This window comes from Mya arenaria, chromosome 14 (assembly GCF_026914265.1).
Source record: "Mya arenaria isolate MELC-2E11 chromosome 14, ASM2691426v1".
In the NCBI taxonomy this organism is placed as follows: domain Eukaryota; kingdom Metazoa; phylum Mollusca; class Bivalvia; order Myida; family Myidae; genus Mya; species Mya arenaria.
The window spans coordinates 761,041-778,318 of NC_069135.1; the positions used below are offsets into that span (position 1 = coordinate 761,041).

The 17,278-nt window shown below is 36.6% G+C and overlaps 1 protein-coding gene across 4 annotated transcripts in view; it reads right to left on the minus strand.

Moving 5' to 3' along the window:
• Positions 1–17,278, minus strand: part of LOC128216541 (dynein axonemal heavy chain 3-like) — a 91,143-nt gene that overhangs the window by 12,954 nt on the left and 60,911 nt on the right. For 2 of the 4 annotated variants that reach the window (XM_052923138.1, XM_052923137.1), the window contains exons 44-69: positions 17,028–17,177; positions 16,598–16,814; positions 16,311–16,424; positions 15,738–15,887; positions 15,214–15,393; positions 14,684–14,822; positions 14,148–14,338; positions 13,598–13,693; positions 13,016–13,207; positions 12,610–12,743; positions 11,771–11,933; positions 11,266–11,448; positions 10,714–10,944; positions 10,075–10,431; positions 9,726–9,821; positions 8,980–9,084; positions 8,390–8,523; positions 7,954–8,125; positions 7,489–7,692; positions 7,019–7,204; positions 5,860–5,997; positions 5,031–5,135; positions 4,617–4,777; positions 3,950–4,121; positions 2,981–3,106; positions 2,536–2,713 (exon numbers count right to left, since the gene is read on the minus strand). In XM_052923138.1, coding sequence (XP_052779098.1) covers positions 2,536–2,713; positions 2,981–3,106; positions 3,950–4,121; positions 4,617–4,777; positions 5,031–5,135; positions 5,860–5,997; positions 7,019–7,204; positions 7,489–7,692; positions 7,954–8,125; positions 8,390–8,523; positions 8,980–9,084; positions 9,726–9,821; positions 10,075–10,431; positions 10,714–10,944; positions 11,266–11,448; positions 11,771–11,933; positions 12,610–12,743; positions 13,016–13,207; positions 13,598–13,693; positions 14,148–14,338; positions 14,684–14,822; positions 15,214–15,393; positions 15,738–15,887; positions 16,311–16,424; positions 16,598–16,814; positions 17,028–17,177 — 4,274 coding nt within the window. Of the gene's footprint in view, positions 1–168; positions 184–1,580; positions 1,785–2,535; positions 2,714–2,980; positions 3,107–3,949; positions 4,122–4,616; positions 4,778–5,030; positions 5,136–5,859; positions 5,998–7,018; positions 7,205–7,488; positions 7,693–7,953; positions 8,126–8,389; positions 8,524–8,979; positions 9,085–9,725; positions 9,822–10,074; positions 10,432–10,713; positions 10,945–11,265; positions 11,449–11,770; positions 11,934–12,609; positions 12,744–13,015; positions 13,208–13,597; positions 13,694–14,147; positions 14,339–14,683; positions 14,823–15,213; positions 15,394–15,737; positions 15,888–16,310; positions 16,425–16,597; positions 16,815–17,027; positions 17,178–17,278 lie in introns of all 4 variants that reach the window. The other 2 variants (XM_052923136.1, XM_052923135.1) reach the window with 2 other exon arrangements.

Here is a 17,278-nt window from a genome sequence, read left to right on the forward strand (position 1 = left end):
GATACTTTTAAAGCATTTTAAAATTTGCTTTTCTGAGTCCAAGTCTCAAGACGTATTCAATACGACCCTGTTTGTTTGGTCACACTTATGACAGTAACAACTCCTACACACTCTATAAGCTTCATACCAGCTGCATGCTACACACTCACTGTGATAGGCGTGACTTACTTCTTTTAATTATCTCTGTGAAACAATCATACTTTCATACAGCAACTTGTATTCAAACATGATAATGATATAAAACCAAGGAGTACTATGACAACATTAACAAATACATATACAATGGTTTTAGTATAGTATAGTGTGTATGTGTAGTGTGTATATTGAATCTAAATGTGTACTTCATAAGTGCATAAAGGCCATCTCATCAATGAGCGTCCATCAACATATCATATGATCTAGAAATTTGAAAGAATACTAGGCGAGTTTCAGAAATCAAACATCAGATGCGGAAAAGACATATTCATATTAGCCTAGTTTATGTAACCCTTCCCATAAAACTTATTTCTTTTCTAAATATATCGTGTAACAAGCAAGAATAAGAGTTTTGAAAATTGCACATAGGATGCTCAGTTATAATATGGTCTCTTTTTGTATACTGGGCATGTGAGTGCTGTTATTTTGTTTTTCTAAAAGCACAAACAAGGACAGGCTTCATAGAACAATGTTTTCTTAGCATGACCAAACATTTAAACTATATACCCATTCCTTCTCTAATTCCTAACTGTACTCGTCCTATTGCAAAATGCAACCCCCAAAATACACATCTGCATAAGTTTGTTACTTAACATACTTCATCAATATAATATTATGTCATTCTTAATCTTTTTTATAAACAATGGCCTGTGACTCTTATGACCCAATAATTATGCAATCCCTAGTTTTCACATGAATTGCAATCTACCAAGTTTCATAACCATAAGTCAATCCTAACTCAAGGTATTGAGCAGAATTGAACTACATGTACGACGTTGCCCAATGACTTCCTCGTTTTAACATGGCATCAAATCATTGAGTATTAAACAAATTAATTAATTTCAAAAAGGTATCCTCACAGATCAACTACAACAAAGACTTCAATGTCAAACACAAAAAGCCAGAATAAGAAGCCACAGTTGTGTTCTTCTAAACATAATGTGTATTTCTACCAAATCATATATTCAAATAATAAACAACTCAGATATGAGAAATAGAAATGGGAATTGGATCAAGGATGAAAGAATGGCTTCGAATACGTATAAGGAAACATACACAAACCATACACTGTGCATTCAAAGAATACTACAATACAAAAGCCTTGGTAAAGATACATTCTTTGTCATTTAAAGATGAAGTACCTGTTCATGGGAACTAGTCCATCAAGTTTTGGATATTCTTTATTTCCTTCTATGGTAATTAAAAAAGCGTTGAATAGTGAGTGCAATAACCATAATTATGATTGTTCCTCCCATGAACAAGGCAGAAACTGTAAGTTATTGCAGTAAAATAATTGATAAAGCCACATGTGTCAGATAGATAAATACAGATGTGACGACATATAGTATTACTGGGGAAACTACGATACTCTTGTTTCCACATACGTGCTAAACGCTCTTGGTCGATAATAACTGCTGAGTCAGCACCAAATAAGCTGGACACTCTTCTTCTCCTATCAGCCTCAGCCATGCGTCCCTTCCCATGAGTGGGTGGGGCAAGGGATTTTGAGGGTTTAGTTGAATTGGCTTTTTCCCCAATGTCGCTTAGTCGCGTCGATTGACGGGAATAGTTTATGCGGGAAATTACACCTAGTTTTTAGCAATGAATGAATATGGTTTAAGCACAGGCAACATGGTTTTTATTCAGGTCATGCAAATATGAGAATTTTAAACAAATATATAAAAGGCTACCGCAATCTAGACTAGAATTCTGCGAATCAAATGATTTGTATGTCAACGGCAATATATATTTTTCTAGTAAAGGTCACAATGACCTAGACTTTTAACATTTGAAAGGGTCATCTATTGACAATGCTCTATATGCAGACCTGAAGCATAAGATTAACAAGTTATAAATGGTAGGCCACACAAAATCTTGTAAGCTCACAATGAAATACAAAATGTGCTTATAAAAACTCCAAAGTGCAAAATGTAAGTAAATCAAAACAAATCAGTTGTTATTTGAATTTATTAGAATGTTAAGTACTACCAATAATTCTTAAAACAAATCTTTATGCAAGAAGACTTTCTATTGTAAGATAGAGATTTGAATTTATAAAATAACTAAATTCTATTAAATAGATGGGTCTTCTTTTGTCCAGAAATGCTCTCCCATGAAGACTATTACCGGGTACTCCTTAATAAAACAACTATGCACTAAATGCCATGCCAATTAAGCGAATTCTGAGCAAACAAAAAAACAATATCAGCTTAGAACAATTATCATCTAAATATGAAACAACAATTCAGGTTATGATCAGTACATGTAACACTAGTATTTTTGGAAAAAATATACATTATTAACCTGCTAAAACTTTAAAAAACATCATGGTTTTCGTACCTTTTTCCTCTGCGAACCTGAAGAGCCCAGCCATAGGGTCAGCCCCAGGAGAGAGGACAAAGATGAGTGGTGAGGAGAAGTTGGAGTCCTCGTAGCTGAGTGAGAGGTCAAAGGTTGGGGGCTCAATATACTGGCGACCCATCTCTTCCTGGATGTATGTTTGGACAGCAGACACCATCTGTACATAGAATGCAGGATCATTTTATTATTATGAATAGTGTGTGTGTAGTGTATTTATAATAAAGAGGTGTTAACCCTGCCGACCTAGAGCTTTTCGGTACAACAGTTGGTAGCATACCTTCTTACTGTTACATATATTGTTTAAATATAAATAATGTAAGAAAATCCACAGTAAACCAAATATAAATATGGGTTATATTTTTGAGGTCATCAATGCAAATACGATATTGATATCACTGAAAGAAACCGAGCATAGAGTTGATACCTTGTCAGGTCGTAGACACCGGAGCACTATCAGTCTCTGTAGCTTTGTGAGTCTGCTCTCCCAGGGCTCGGGAAGGGGCTGAGTCTGGGGGGATGGAGAGTCATACAGCTTCTTCCATGAAGAGATCTGTGAAAGAATTGTAATGAAGCAACATCTAAACATATGGATCTCCTCGTCCTAATATATGTTACTGCTCATCTGAATATATGGTACTGCTTGTCTAAACATATGGTACTGCTGGTCTAAATATATGGTACTGCTGGTCTAAATATATGGTACTGCTGGTCTAAATATATGGTACTGCTGGTCTAAATATATGGTACTGCTTGTCTAAACATATGGTACTGCTGGTCTAAATATATGGTACTGCTGGTCTAAACATATGATGCTGTTTGTGGTACTGCTGGCTAAACATATGGTACTGCTGGTCTAAACATATGGCACTGCTTGTCTAAACATATGGTACTGTTTGTCTAAATGTATGGTACTGCTGGCTAAACATATGGTACTTTTTGTATAAACATATGGTACTGCCGACTAAACATATGGTACTTTTTGTCTAATCATTTGGTACTGCTTGTCTAAACATATGGTACTGCTGGTCTAAACATATGGTACTGCTTGTCTAAACATATGGTACTGCTGGTCTTAACATATGGTGCTGTTTGTAGGACTGCTGACTAAACATATGGTACTGCTGGTCTAAACATACATGTATGGTACTTATTGTGTTACTACTGGCTAAATATATGGTACTGCTTGTCTAGACTTAAGTGACTGCTCATCTAAACATATGGCAGTGCTCATCCATACATCACTGTGTTATAGATTGCTGTGTTACAGATAATGATTTCGTATTTTGAGTCTTATTATGCCTGAATAGTAATCATTAACTAACTAATGAATTAAGGGAGCAAAATATGACAGCCCTACATTTTATTTGTTTACAATTTGTTAAAGGTGTAGTACATTTTCTTTGAACTGTTCCATAAATCCCTTGAAAGCTTGCAGATCAGTGACCCGCACCATCTCGCCCCAGGACTTGTCTGCCAGCCAGGTTGGGGCGGGGTTGGGGAAGGGATTCTCCAGAGCAACACCCCCTGTAAGCAGGAACCGCCACTCTAGGTCATCAATCAGACCTCTGGAAAGGCAAATACGGTACATTAAGCTGGTTAACAATTATAATTTCATATTTCTAGTAAATTCCTATTTCAATATTCAGTTCTTTTTATCATGTATTATACACACACCATACAATATTTCTCTTAAGGAATAAAATGACACATCCTTGGTCATAGTTTATGTGCCTAAAACTTTGAGTGGCACAAATTGAATACTTAGAAAACCACCAAACCAGAAAGATCTGTATTGTAATTCAATGAAACAAAAACATGACATTATAAAGTAAGATATTATCAATTTAGTTAGCAGCTCTGACATAAGGCTTATATAATTTCCTATAAGGTTTGTGAAATAAGTGTTTCACATTGTGTCAATGTACAAAACACAGCCACTCTCCAGAATATTCTAAAAAACAAACACAATTATTCTAACACAGATATAATTCTAACCAGTCTAACCATGTACAAGATCAGAGATTGTGACAGTCATTAATAAACAATGTCAATCCACCTACTTAGACTTAGCAATGCCAATACAGAGGATAAAGGAGAAGAGAAGTTTATCCTTCTCAAATAGTGAGCGACACACGTTCTTGTAGATACTGTATGTGAAGTGGTCATTCAGATTCATGATTCTCGTCTCCAGCTTCTGGGATGGCTGGCTGTTCAGGATCGACTGGAAACAGAACATCTCAAGTTTACTAATAGTAAATGCATGCCTTTTCAAAATTGCATATTTTATCCATGGTCCTTATATAAAAAGACAAATACAAGATTATGTAAACTGACCTTTAATAGGCCCAATAATATTTTTTGAAAACATTTAATATGCATTAACAACAAAAAATATTTATATGATTATATGCATTAAAATCCAATAGAATGTTCATAAAAACAAGAGAGACTAATAAAGGGTAAATAGAGATTACCTGTAGGTAAAGGTTGATGAACCAAGTGAGAGAGTACTGGTACATGGGGTCAATGTTGGCCAGGTCCGAGATTGTGAAGAACAGGATACTGCCATGCTTCGCCACCTGCAATATTGTACAAATTGAGTGAAGAACAGGATACTGCCATGCTTCACCACCTGCGATATTGTACAAATTGAGTGAAGAACAGGATACTGCCATGCTTCACCACCTGCAATATTGTACAAATTGAGTGAAGAACAGGATACTGCCATGCTTCACCACCTGCAATATTGTACAAATTGAGTGAAGAACAGAAAACTGCCATGCTTCACCACCTGTGATATTGTACAAATTGAGTGAAGAACAGGATACTGCCATGCTTCACCACCTGCAATATTGTACAAAATGAGTGAAGAACAGGATACTGCCATGCTTCACCACCTGCAATATTGTACAAAATGAGTGAAGAACAGGATACTGCCATGCTTCGCCACCTGCAATATTGTACAAAATGAGTGAAGAACAGAAAACTGCCAGGCTTTACAACCTGCAATATTGTACAAAATGAGTGAAGAACAGAAAACTGCCAGGCTTTACAACCTGCAATACTGTACAACTTGTGTAAAGATCAAGATAATACTAGTGTTTGCCACCTGCAATATTGCAGGCTATTTATTAAAGTATTTTGCAATTTCCATTAATTAGAGACAATGAAAGATGCTTGTATATGTACAAACTTGGACACATTACAAAAACATTATGATATTAAGATCAGAAACAATTTCTCAGTATATATGCTTATCTATCTCCCATTCCATCCCTAAATGGTAGGAATTATAACACATACAGGTTTGTATCCATTCCTGACTTCATCGATCTCCACCTCGGTCTTGGAAGATATTTTCTCCTTCTCTGATATCTCCAGAGACAGCGCTTTACTGGAGGACATAACTTCAATTGCAGTCTCATCTTCCAAAATGTTACCCTGGAAAACACAGACACATGCTAATAGTAAAGTGCCAAAAAAAGCTTAAAAAGGATTCCCTCATTTTTAAACAATACTAAACATTAATCAGAACTATGTGAAAATATAGATCATAAATAGAATGGAACTCAAAATACTACATTGGACATTGAGAATATACTGACCATATAGAGGAACCAATATTAACAATGACAAAGAAGCACCAAAATTGATTCTTTATTTTTCAAGGTAAAATATTGTATAAACAGTATTATCCAACAGGGACGTTGACCTCACAACCCCCTCAGAGTGGACCCCAAGGATCCTGCTCTACTCAACAGTCTCTATAGTCCCTAAGAACCCAGACCTCACACCAACCTCAGTCTACGAGAGGACCCCCAAGATCCTGTCTTACTACGATACAACAGGCTCTGATTTCTCTAAACTTCTTAACCTGATTTTGATAAATAAAACTTAGCTTTCCATGATTATCAGACAGATTACTTAAATTAACAGTAAAAATATTTCCAAAAAGATACTACTTCACAAATTATAGAAGAACAAAAATAATGAACTTAGTAATTGTGTTATTACTGACTTAAGGAGTTTTTAGAAATTGGCATTGGAAGTGTCTCTATAAGCCTTAAGACATCCAAGCATCAAACCACCTACCTACCCAAGACCCTGCGAGTACCTCATGGATGGTGTCATAATAAAACACACTGAAAGAGTCTCTATAGTTCCTGAAAGGTTTCTATCCCCAGACCTCATATCCACTTCAGACTCTGAGAGGATCTCCAGGATTCAAACCAGAAGAGTGTCTATAAGCCCTTAGAGTTCCTTGCACAAGACCTCACACCCATTTCATACTCAGAGAGGAACTCCACAATCCTGTCTTAATACAACACATGAAAAGAAACTGTTTAATCACTTATAGCCCCCAGTCACACTAACTGAAGAATCAGTTTGGACCATTAGGATTTATACACCAAAACAGTCTCTTTAAGCCCTGTGAACCCCAAGCCTCAGACCTCACACTCACCTCAGATTCTGAGAGGACCTCAAGAATCCTGTCCTCAATCTCTTTGAGCTGGCGTTTATTGTGGGCGCTTTCCACAATCAACTGGTTCTTCTTCTCCTCAAGCTCTGGCTTCTCCTTGGCGGCCACAATGCCCAGCAGCTGGTCATCCAGACCCAGGGGAGTGATCATGAAGTTCAGCAGGGTCACCTTAAGTAATTTAAAAATGATTTTAGCAAAAATAAAATACTAACAAGACAGTTTTAGTTTAAGATATGTCCATTGTGTTATTGTCTCAAATATGGTCATTCATGAACAATTAGGGATTCAGTCATCAAATACTATATTCTAGCTTCCCAGCATCCCAAAATTAGACTTCAAACACTTCTTAAACCATCAAGGGCAATTTCTTATATAACTGCAAATGGAGGTTATCATAAGTTATATTAAACACTAAATGATTTGATAAAACGCATTCCAGTTCCTCAGGTTACCTTTACGGAGACCTCAGGTAGGTAGTGCGGGTTCCTCATGCGTGAGGCGATGTAGAATCTGAAGTCCTTGCTACACTCAACCACCTGATCACCAATCCTCATGTAGTCCAGCCCGCTCTGCTTAAAAGTCTGTTTCAGCAGAATGGGCTCCAAGATTGGGTCCAGCTCCTCACCCACGTTCTCTAGCAGGCACGGGTTACCAAACTGTCACATGCAATAGTTACATGTTTGATTGACAATGTGGATTTTAGCTATTTAAAAGATTATCAACTAAAATAATTGTTCTTAAGTGTCCACAACACCTTCTTCATTAGACTAAGCAAAGAAACAAATAAAAACAGCTAAAAAAGAGTTAAAAAATTGTTCATCTTATGTGGCATTTCACTTAATAATAACTTCCACAGTAAATTAATGTACCAGCTGGCCTAAGTCACATGACCCTTCACGCCTCTGTCAATCACCCACCTGTACACAGTTCTCCAGGGAGCGTGTGAAGTTCTGGTCCGACTGTTTGATGACCTCAAGCTTGTTTGCCTTCTCCATGTTTTTCACCCATTTGTTTGCCTGACCCTGGGGGTCAATCATCAGGGGCCATCGGTTAGCACTGGTTGCGATCAGGGCATTGTCCACTGAGAAACTGGAAACAGAACGTGCAAAAGGTTTAAGTTATGTCTTATGTCTATTAAGTCTGGTACAGGCTATACCTTTTGTATCAACTGTTTAAAATTTTAGAATAAAAGGAATAATAATAAAAAACTGTCCACCTATTGTAAATTGTGTTGATACAAAACGTAATTGATTGAATTGAATACTCAAATTTTGGTTCAATCTTATGTAAGTTGTAACATTACATCCAAACATTTCTTTAACAGTAAAAGTTACATTACAACGCCATTCTCACTTGTCAACAGGGAGCCCGGCTATCTGCCAGTCACGTATTTTGACAGGGTCCCCCAGTGTGCCGTGCAGAGAGAAGTTTTCCGACACAGGGATGTCCTTGTTTACGCACATCGTGTACCATTCCTTGATACAGTCCTGGGAACCAGAGAAGGTATAAGTATATTAAGCACATAGTTCTCAATACATGTTGGCAACAACTTATCAACAACAAAAATCGATCACTCATTCCAAATATAATAAATATTTCAACTTATCACATTGGTATGTTCAAAAATTTATTAAAAAACATGAATTTTTAATTTTTGTATTCATGATAAAATCTGACAATGCCCCTTTAATATTCAACAAAAGTTCTTGTTTTTACAATATTTCATGGTAAACTTATCATAAGAAGGACCCACTTGACTTAACCATAAAAGGAGGTAAAACTTAACACTCTGAAACATGTAGCCAATGCTCAGGAAATCAATCCTGGCAATTATATAATCAAGGTATCCTGTAGTTTCAAAATAAAATTAACAATCTCTTGATTCACAGCATATTGTTAGTTCAAGAAGATTGGCTTTATTAAACCTTTGAAACAAGGTTTACCTGTCTGTAGGCAAGGGTAAAAGGTCCGAGGTAGGCAACTACACTGGCTGACAGTAGAACATCTCCCACAATGTTGTCGTATGTCTCATTCAAATCCTCAACATTCTTTAACAAACAGAAACAAAGTATGGATTATAATATAACAACCTACATTTGGTGGAGACTTGTCATCTTTAACAGAAGAAACACAATAACCTAGATGATTTATGATTATAGTTAGTTTATACTTGTACTAGTATACTAGTTTCTTTCAGCACAATTGTGACAAAAGCTGTTATGAATCATGCTGAAGTCCATTTCTTGGATTGAAACCAGTGCTGATGTTTATTTTGAGAAGCAATGAGAAAGATCCCCTGGAGGGTATTGATTTAAACCCACAACCTCTTGGGTGACAAGTGGACACCTACATGTATAACGACTAGCTAGACCACTCCCACCCTCTATTATCCTGAGAGCTATAATTGATAAGACACTGAGCTGCACTGATTTTAATTTTATAACCAGTCAACCAATGATATGTGCATAAAACTGTGAAATACATGGACAAACAAAATTACACATGGACTTAATTAACTTGGATTTTATTCATTCTTTAGCTCCAATTTAAGCGCAAATATTATGATATTTTCCCCTATGACTATGTTGCGAGAAATCAAATAAGTGATCAAAGCAACAAATAAGAAGTAGACCATTGGAAATAAACATTTTCCTTTGTATCACAAAGTGCTTCATGTTTCAACCCTGACCTTGGTCCACCTCTCCTTCTCCCCTCCCAGGCCACTGATGAGTTTCTCAGCCCTCTCTATCTTCACCTTCGTCAGCCCTATGTTGTCCTCAAGGTTCTGAAAAAACAGAATGAAATATTTGGTATACTCCACTAAAATTCCTCCTATGAATTTCAGCTCAAATCTGTCCTTAAATTGTTTCATTTCTAAAATAGATTTAGTAGAACACAAGTTGTGACAAAGCAATTAGCTAAACAATAAACCAATTCTCTGTTCTTATGTGAGTACAAGTCATGATAGCTTTATCCTCTTATATGCAGCTATATACAGGTAAATTCTCACATTAAGTCACCACATCATTTCCTCTCACCTGTTTTTCATCCTGTTTTCTTTTCAGGTTATCCTGCAGGCCCTTCAGTTTGTCGGTGATGGCTTTCAGCTCCGCCCTCTTCATATTCAACTTGGCCATCTGTTCACTCAACTCAGCCTCAGCCATATCTAGACTCTCCTTCTTAGGGGCCACAACCTTAGCCACACCGTCATAAACATCGATTGCACGCACCCACTTACACAAACCCTCGCAGGCAGAGGAACTGTTTTTGATGATTGCAGGGTCAAAATCTGTGTTGTTGATGTAGTTTTTGCGTATTCGTACCATGATCGATGCTGGAATGTTGTCTTTGTCATACTCCTTCAAGCTTTCCAAGAACTTCATGTCTCCAAGCATCTGTGAGACAAAATAAAAAATCAAAGCCATGAGTCCTGAATTTCTGTGTATAATGAATGTGAAATAATATATGTATTGATGTTAATGCCTATCTTATGTAACATAATGTTTCCATGACAAATTAAAAGGTGAATGTGTTTGTGACAATTGTATGTAGTTAAACAGTTATGAGTGTTAACAGGCATGATTTTAACTAAGTATTTAATAGCAATTATTATATGACTGAGAATATTAGCCTTATGTGTACATTTTATACAAAAGCATAAAAAGATTCATTTAAACCTTTTTAGCTACGGGCCAGAAGTCCTCCACAATTTTCCCACTAGCATCGGGCTTCTTATCAGCTTTCAGCCCCTTCATGATGCAGACAGCCTCCAGCACAAGCCTCACGCCTGAGGGAGGGTTAGTCATTGATTTTACAAGGCTGATGTCATTCTGCTTCAGTGTGTTGAGGGCAGCGATGGCTGCATTCATGGCTGGCATTGCAATGGCTAGCTTTTCCTCACACTCCACCTGGGAATTTTGTCAACAAGGAATAAAATAATGTTGTGAAATTATAACTTTCGGAAATGTATTTCATGAAATGATTTTTTTCAAATTTTTGACTAGTAAATAAATTCATCTTCTTTGTCACATGGTATCCTTTTCACCAATAAAGGAGAACAGAACTGTTTTGAAGAGCACAATAACAGTTGATAATTGATATAGAAACATCCACTCAACCTGGTTTAGTTTAAACACATTTCATGATGAAACAACATGATTACACTTGGTTTTAACTTGATACAAAAGGGATTATGCTGATGCATCTTTTGAAAGTATTTTCTCACTGACCTTGATAGCCTGTGCCTCACTGGCAGCCTTGTGTGCGGCTTGTTCGTCAACGGCAACGACCTCCATGACCTGGTGCACTTCCTTGCTCTCTGTCTCGATCACTGCGATAAGCTCCTCTGTCTCTTTGCTCGTTTCAATTAGCTGGGGCCGCAGCTCTATCAGCTCCTTCTGCATCACATTGATCTGAAATATGGTGTAATGTAACCTATTACGCATGCTACATTCTCCCTTTATTTCTTTAAATATGTGTGTTATTGCTTGTAAATATTTTTATCATTGTCATCATTATTGCGACTTTGCATTGCTTGTATATTATAGGTCACCTAAAAGTTAAAAGAACTTAAAGCAAGCACAGCAATATCTCTCTATTGTAGTTGTGTAACTGACTTATGTACACTTCAGTTTTAAGTTTTAAACCTGAAGAAATCAATACAATTCATACAGAGAGAAAATGAGAATACACCACCAAAATAATAAAATAACAAATACGAAAGGTAATGTTTACTTGCTGTTCGGAGAACTCGAGTTTCTCAAGTCCAATCTGGTATCTGTTCTTCAGTGTGAGAATCTCCATTCTTTTCTTTTTTAGGAGATTCTTGAACGTCTTGATCAGCTCCAGATATGATGTGGGGGTCACATAATTACGGCGACGCATTGTGTTGTAAAACCTAAAGCAAGTTTAAGATGTTTCTGTATAAGAAACTAATTCAAAACACATATGTTAGTGATAAGAGCCTGAGATTATGGGAAAAGTTTGTAAGACTTGATGTAGCTGTCTAAATATCAAGTTTGACTATTCATTAATAATGATGACAATTTACTTCAAAAAAGGAGACACATTTTAATTCAAAGGGACTCTCCCTCGTAAAAAAATGCATTATCCAATAAATCAACATTAAAACACTTAATATTAATAAATTAACTGTTTTCTTCCAAATTTCTATCCAAATATTTGATAAAATATAATCACTGATGATGGGAAAACCCATTTTAATTTGAGTGCAAACACCACCAGCATTATTACTCTATAGTGCTGATAATGTTGTCAGCTAATGTATGTCCAGCCTTCTATATTTGTCCTTATCAATTTACGAATACAGTTCATCCCAGTTAACTTCAAAGACAAGTTTTGATCATTTATGGACATTTCTTCCATGGTGTATTCTTTAGGTAACTTTTACTTCTTAAAACGATTTGCAATAATTGCATTTGGTCCATGGAAACATTTCCCAAAAATGTTGCTTATTGTCAATCTGTGAGAGAGCCCCTTTAAAGCTTAATATTGTTGATTTATAAATGAAAAACTCGAAGAAACACAATGTAATTCCTAGTTAGTACTCTTACTTTTCTGAGAGAGCCCTGACACTCTCATGGAAGTGTTTACACATGACGACAGTCTCTGAGCGCACCTCATTGGTCATCTCAACATCGTCCAGGAACTTGTTGGCCACCAGCTCCAAGGCATCCTCAGGCCATGCCTAAGAGATGGAATAGCAACATTTTTTGTAAATGCATTAATGACATGGAAAAGGTCTTTGAAAGTTTTCAACCATTGATATAAATGCTGAAATTATGTCACTATCATAAATAAGATTTTCTATTATTTTTTTTCTAAATTATTTTATGTAAACATTAATAGTACATAAGAAATCATCTAGTAATAAAAAAACTATGATATATTATGTTTAAGTATGTTTAACTTTTGTAACATTTTGAAGCAAGCAAGCTTAAAAATACAGATAAATGTTACCTTAAACCAGTCAATGGTACAGCAGTTGATGAGGGATGGGAACATTCTGATGCGGTTCCTAAAGGCTTCCCCTATCGGAGAGAATGCTAGCACCACATGGAGGTTACGTCGCACCCTCTCTATAAACTTGTTGTACATATTGAGTGGAGTGCGCTCTAGAGGAGAATTCTCATTCTGACATACAATCTGCATCTGTAAAGAATAAATTCACTCAAGCTTTTTTGTTTTCGACATAGAAAAGCTATTTTATACTTTGCATGTGCAAACCAAAACCAAAACATGAAACGCACAGAAGACAAGAAAGAATATTACTAAGATATCTCAGTATGATTCCACCAGAATAAGTTTTTACTTCACTATTATTGTTTAAGAGATGTGTACTCAATTTCATAACTTTTGTCAGGCAAAGCTGGTAACTGCACTCACTTCCCGTCAGGTTGTCTCGGCTTGAGTGCATGTGAGTTCGGATTGTGTATATCATGGTATCATGGAGTCAAACTCTCAAGTAACATAATGCCAAAAAGAATGATATGGATAATGTTGCAATAACTAGTTCACAAGTGATATTAAAAAAACTCCTACCTTTTCAATGATCTCGAGCCTTTCCTCATTATCGTATAGGTTAGGGATGTCCCCAGTGTTCAGTATCATGTTCACATCCTCCAGAAATGTCTCATCCTACAGAGAAATAATTGGAAACATTCACCAAGAATAAGGTGGTTAAATCCTGTCAACTCAACGCATACTACTGGCACATACTGTACTATATTTGTCAGGAAAATGTACCAATATTGAAAATGTTCATGGAAATACATAACAGTCACCTTCGCATTTTTTTAATTAAAACATAAACAATATCATAAATACATCTTTGTGACTCAAAGATCACCTAAAGAATGCTACCTATCCTAGAATTGTTCGAATTTCTGTAAATCAGTCAAGTAATAAATATTAACAGACTTCTCGCTGAATGTTAATGAATACTGGTATGTTCAGAACCATGGCATTAAACTTCTACAACATCTATGCATCTCAAGCTTAAATTTCTAATTTTGATTAGATTTTTCACTCTTATTTATGACATATACTGGGTTAGACCCTTATTTTCCCCAATTCAAATATATCCCCCTACCTTAATCTGGTGGTCTCCAAACAGGAAGACCATAGAGATCCCTTCATCCCCTGCCTTTCGCATCATCTTACGCAGGTCCTCCCTCCACTCCGGCATATTGTAGTTCTTTGTTATCTCGATAGAGAACAGCTCAAAGTCGGACATGAAGGCTGCCAGCCGGGTGGCACTCTGTCTTCCACTGCCCCCAATACCTGCAGGGATAAAAATGTGAAAATGATAATATTTGTTAATCTTATCGATAATATACACAGGAATACGGATATGATAGAGGGAATGTATTTTTAATTACTAATTAATTAATAAGATATTTATGTGGGATGTACTTTAAATTACCAAGCAATTTATGTTATATCGAGAAGAGAAGCTGACACAAGAGCAATCAAAAACAATACATCAAAATTAATTTCAAGGAGGCAACTGAATTTATGTACATTGTTGAACTGTCCGACTAGAATTGTTAGAATGTGTGTTTAACAGCTAACATCTTTAAGACACAAATACACAATGATAGACAGGTCTCTATTGCTTTCACTCACCAACAAGTAGGCAGTGTCCGTTTGGCTGTTTGAGGACTCGAGATATACGCGAGATGTGCTCAATGGCAAATCGGAACATGACGAGGTCCATTGGGGCTTTACTCATCATATTATACTCCTCCAAACATTGCTCTATTGTCTGTAAGGAGATAAAGATACAAGAATCATTATTTAGAGTTTAGTATATGACATCAAAAAACATTAGTTCAATAAGCTATTTTCCAACATGAATAACAAACATACTTAACATAACAATACATAACAATGAGCTGGTGACCTTCAAATAAAAAGGTAAGATAATCAGTCCCGCAAAAATTGAGGTGATCAGTGTAAGCTTGTGGAGATCTAGATCTTATCTTTTATATACTTAGCTAGGATAAGCTTTCCTATTCATTTTATGCAAAACATCCATCATGTATCTAATCAGAAACTAAAGTTCTGCTTTGACCTTCAATTCCTTTCCCTAAGGTTTTTACAACAAAAACTCATGCAACTCCCTCTATTTTTCTAAATCCCATCGTCTTTCTTACCTCCCTCAGCTCATCAAGTTTCTCGATCTCATCGTACAGTTTCTCTGCTTTGCCCTTGCTCATGTAGTCTCCAAACATGAGAGAGCGTATGTTGTCATCGGTGACGTCGGCCTTGGGGTCGCCTGTGATGTGGGAGAACAGGGAGTTCATCTTCTCTTTAAACTGGGATTCCACACAAAGCTGAAAGGATTTGAATAGTTGATGGTTACAAATGCAAGAAACACGTATACAAATAACTGTATATGTCACATGCAAACCTCCATTCACCAAGTAGCTTCATTGTCATTAAATAATAATATGTCCCATTCTTTACGAAATGTTTACATGAAAATAATGTGAAAAAGTCAATATTTCATGAAAACATACCGGTAATAATTGCCATGTTAAAGAACTTTTATAGAACCATGCCATTCCCAGTACTATTACATTCAGACAAAAGATGTTCAGTACACCAATGACCTACAAAAGTATGATACCACTTGATACAATAGCCAAACTAAAACCCTTCCACAGCCTCAACCCACCTTGACCATGTGGAAGAAGAGGTCTCTATCATTCTCATCCACGAGTCTGTCATAGAAGACGCGGTAGACCTCATGTATCCACAGGCGCATAATCTTCTGAGAACCCTCCTGACCCTCAGGGATCACCTCTGACTTGAATAGTAACACTCCCTGGAAATATAGACCAGAAAAATTGTGATATAACATAGAAGCAGTAGACTAGAAATCAGGTATACACAGGCACATGATCTGGGACTGCTACTGACAATCTGGATCACTTGTAACAACAACACTCCCTGAACTTAGTCAAGGTCATATTTAAACATCATAAATCTGTACACAAGAAATATCTTTTTAAATAATTTTGAAGACCATTGTATTTTAAATACTTATGACTTCAGTACTAAAGGGCTGCACAATCATGATATTATATGTACATAAAATCTTCTATGTCATGTCAGTTTTCTAAAAAACTCTAAAAATACCTTATCCTGACATCATTATTCCTCAGATTTAATAAATCACTATTGCAAGAACAAAATCCAAGATTATTAAGAGTCATGTTATTACAATAACATATAATTGATTACTGACCTGTACAACCCTTGCAAAGTCTCGCAAGTTGAAGACATAGTGAGATCGGGACGGAGTGGGCAGGAAGTTAGCAATGGCCTTCTGGTAAATCTCCAGGGTAGCAGTCACTATAATCTGGAAAAAAGGTCAGATATCGATGATTACAAAGATTTAAATATATATATAAATTAGTTTAAGGCTGTCTTAACTACGTCACAGTAAACTGCCTTCACTGCTGGGTTTCTCCCTGTTACATTTCTATAATATCTATAAAAAAACACCTCCATAACAACTTTGTAACAACTTACCCTTGACCATCGCCTATGTGTATTCTCAAATGTTCTAAAGTGCCAGTCAACAATCGGAGAAAATATGTTTTTCATTGTTTCCTCATCAAAGGAGAGCATGCTGATCACGTTGAAGTGTCGCAGGAATCGTGGGGTGACGTTGTTACGACCTCCACCTGGCGGCCCCATAGCACACAACATGCTCAGGTCCACAAGGTTCAGTATACTCGTGTCCTTCCTGGAAGAAGTCAGAAGTGGTCATTTTCAAAACATAGCTTTGCTATTCACAACAAACAGGAAACAAAATAGGTTTACAGTGTAGAAACTTTGAAAGAATATCTGGATAAGTTCAAAGCTTTCAGACAGGACAATTAATCAGACCTCACCTTATTTGACCAACTCAGACGACATTTTCAGGATCAATTGTAAACACAGTATACTTTTCTCATACCTATCAAACCAGTATCCCTGATCGATACATTGTCGGAGAACCTCTATGGGCGGCTGGGCTCCATACTTCTCCTTGGCGGGCATGTTCAGGTCGTCCACAAACACCACGAGTCGCTTGCCAGGGGCTGGACCATACACTCCCTTTTTACGCCTGAAAACAGTAGTACTGCCTTTGACACTGATTTCCTTGCACCAATTAAATGCTGTACTCTCACAATTTGGAACCACATCAATAATTCAAAATGGCATAAT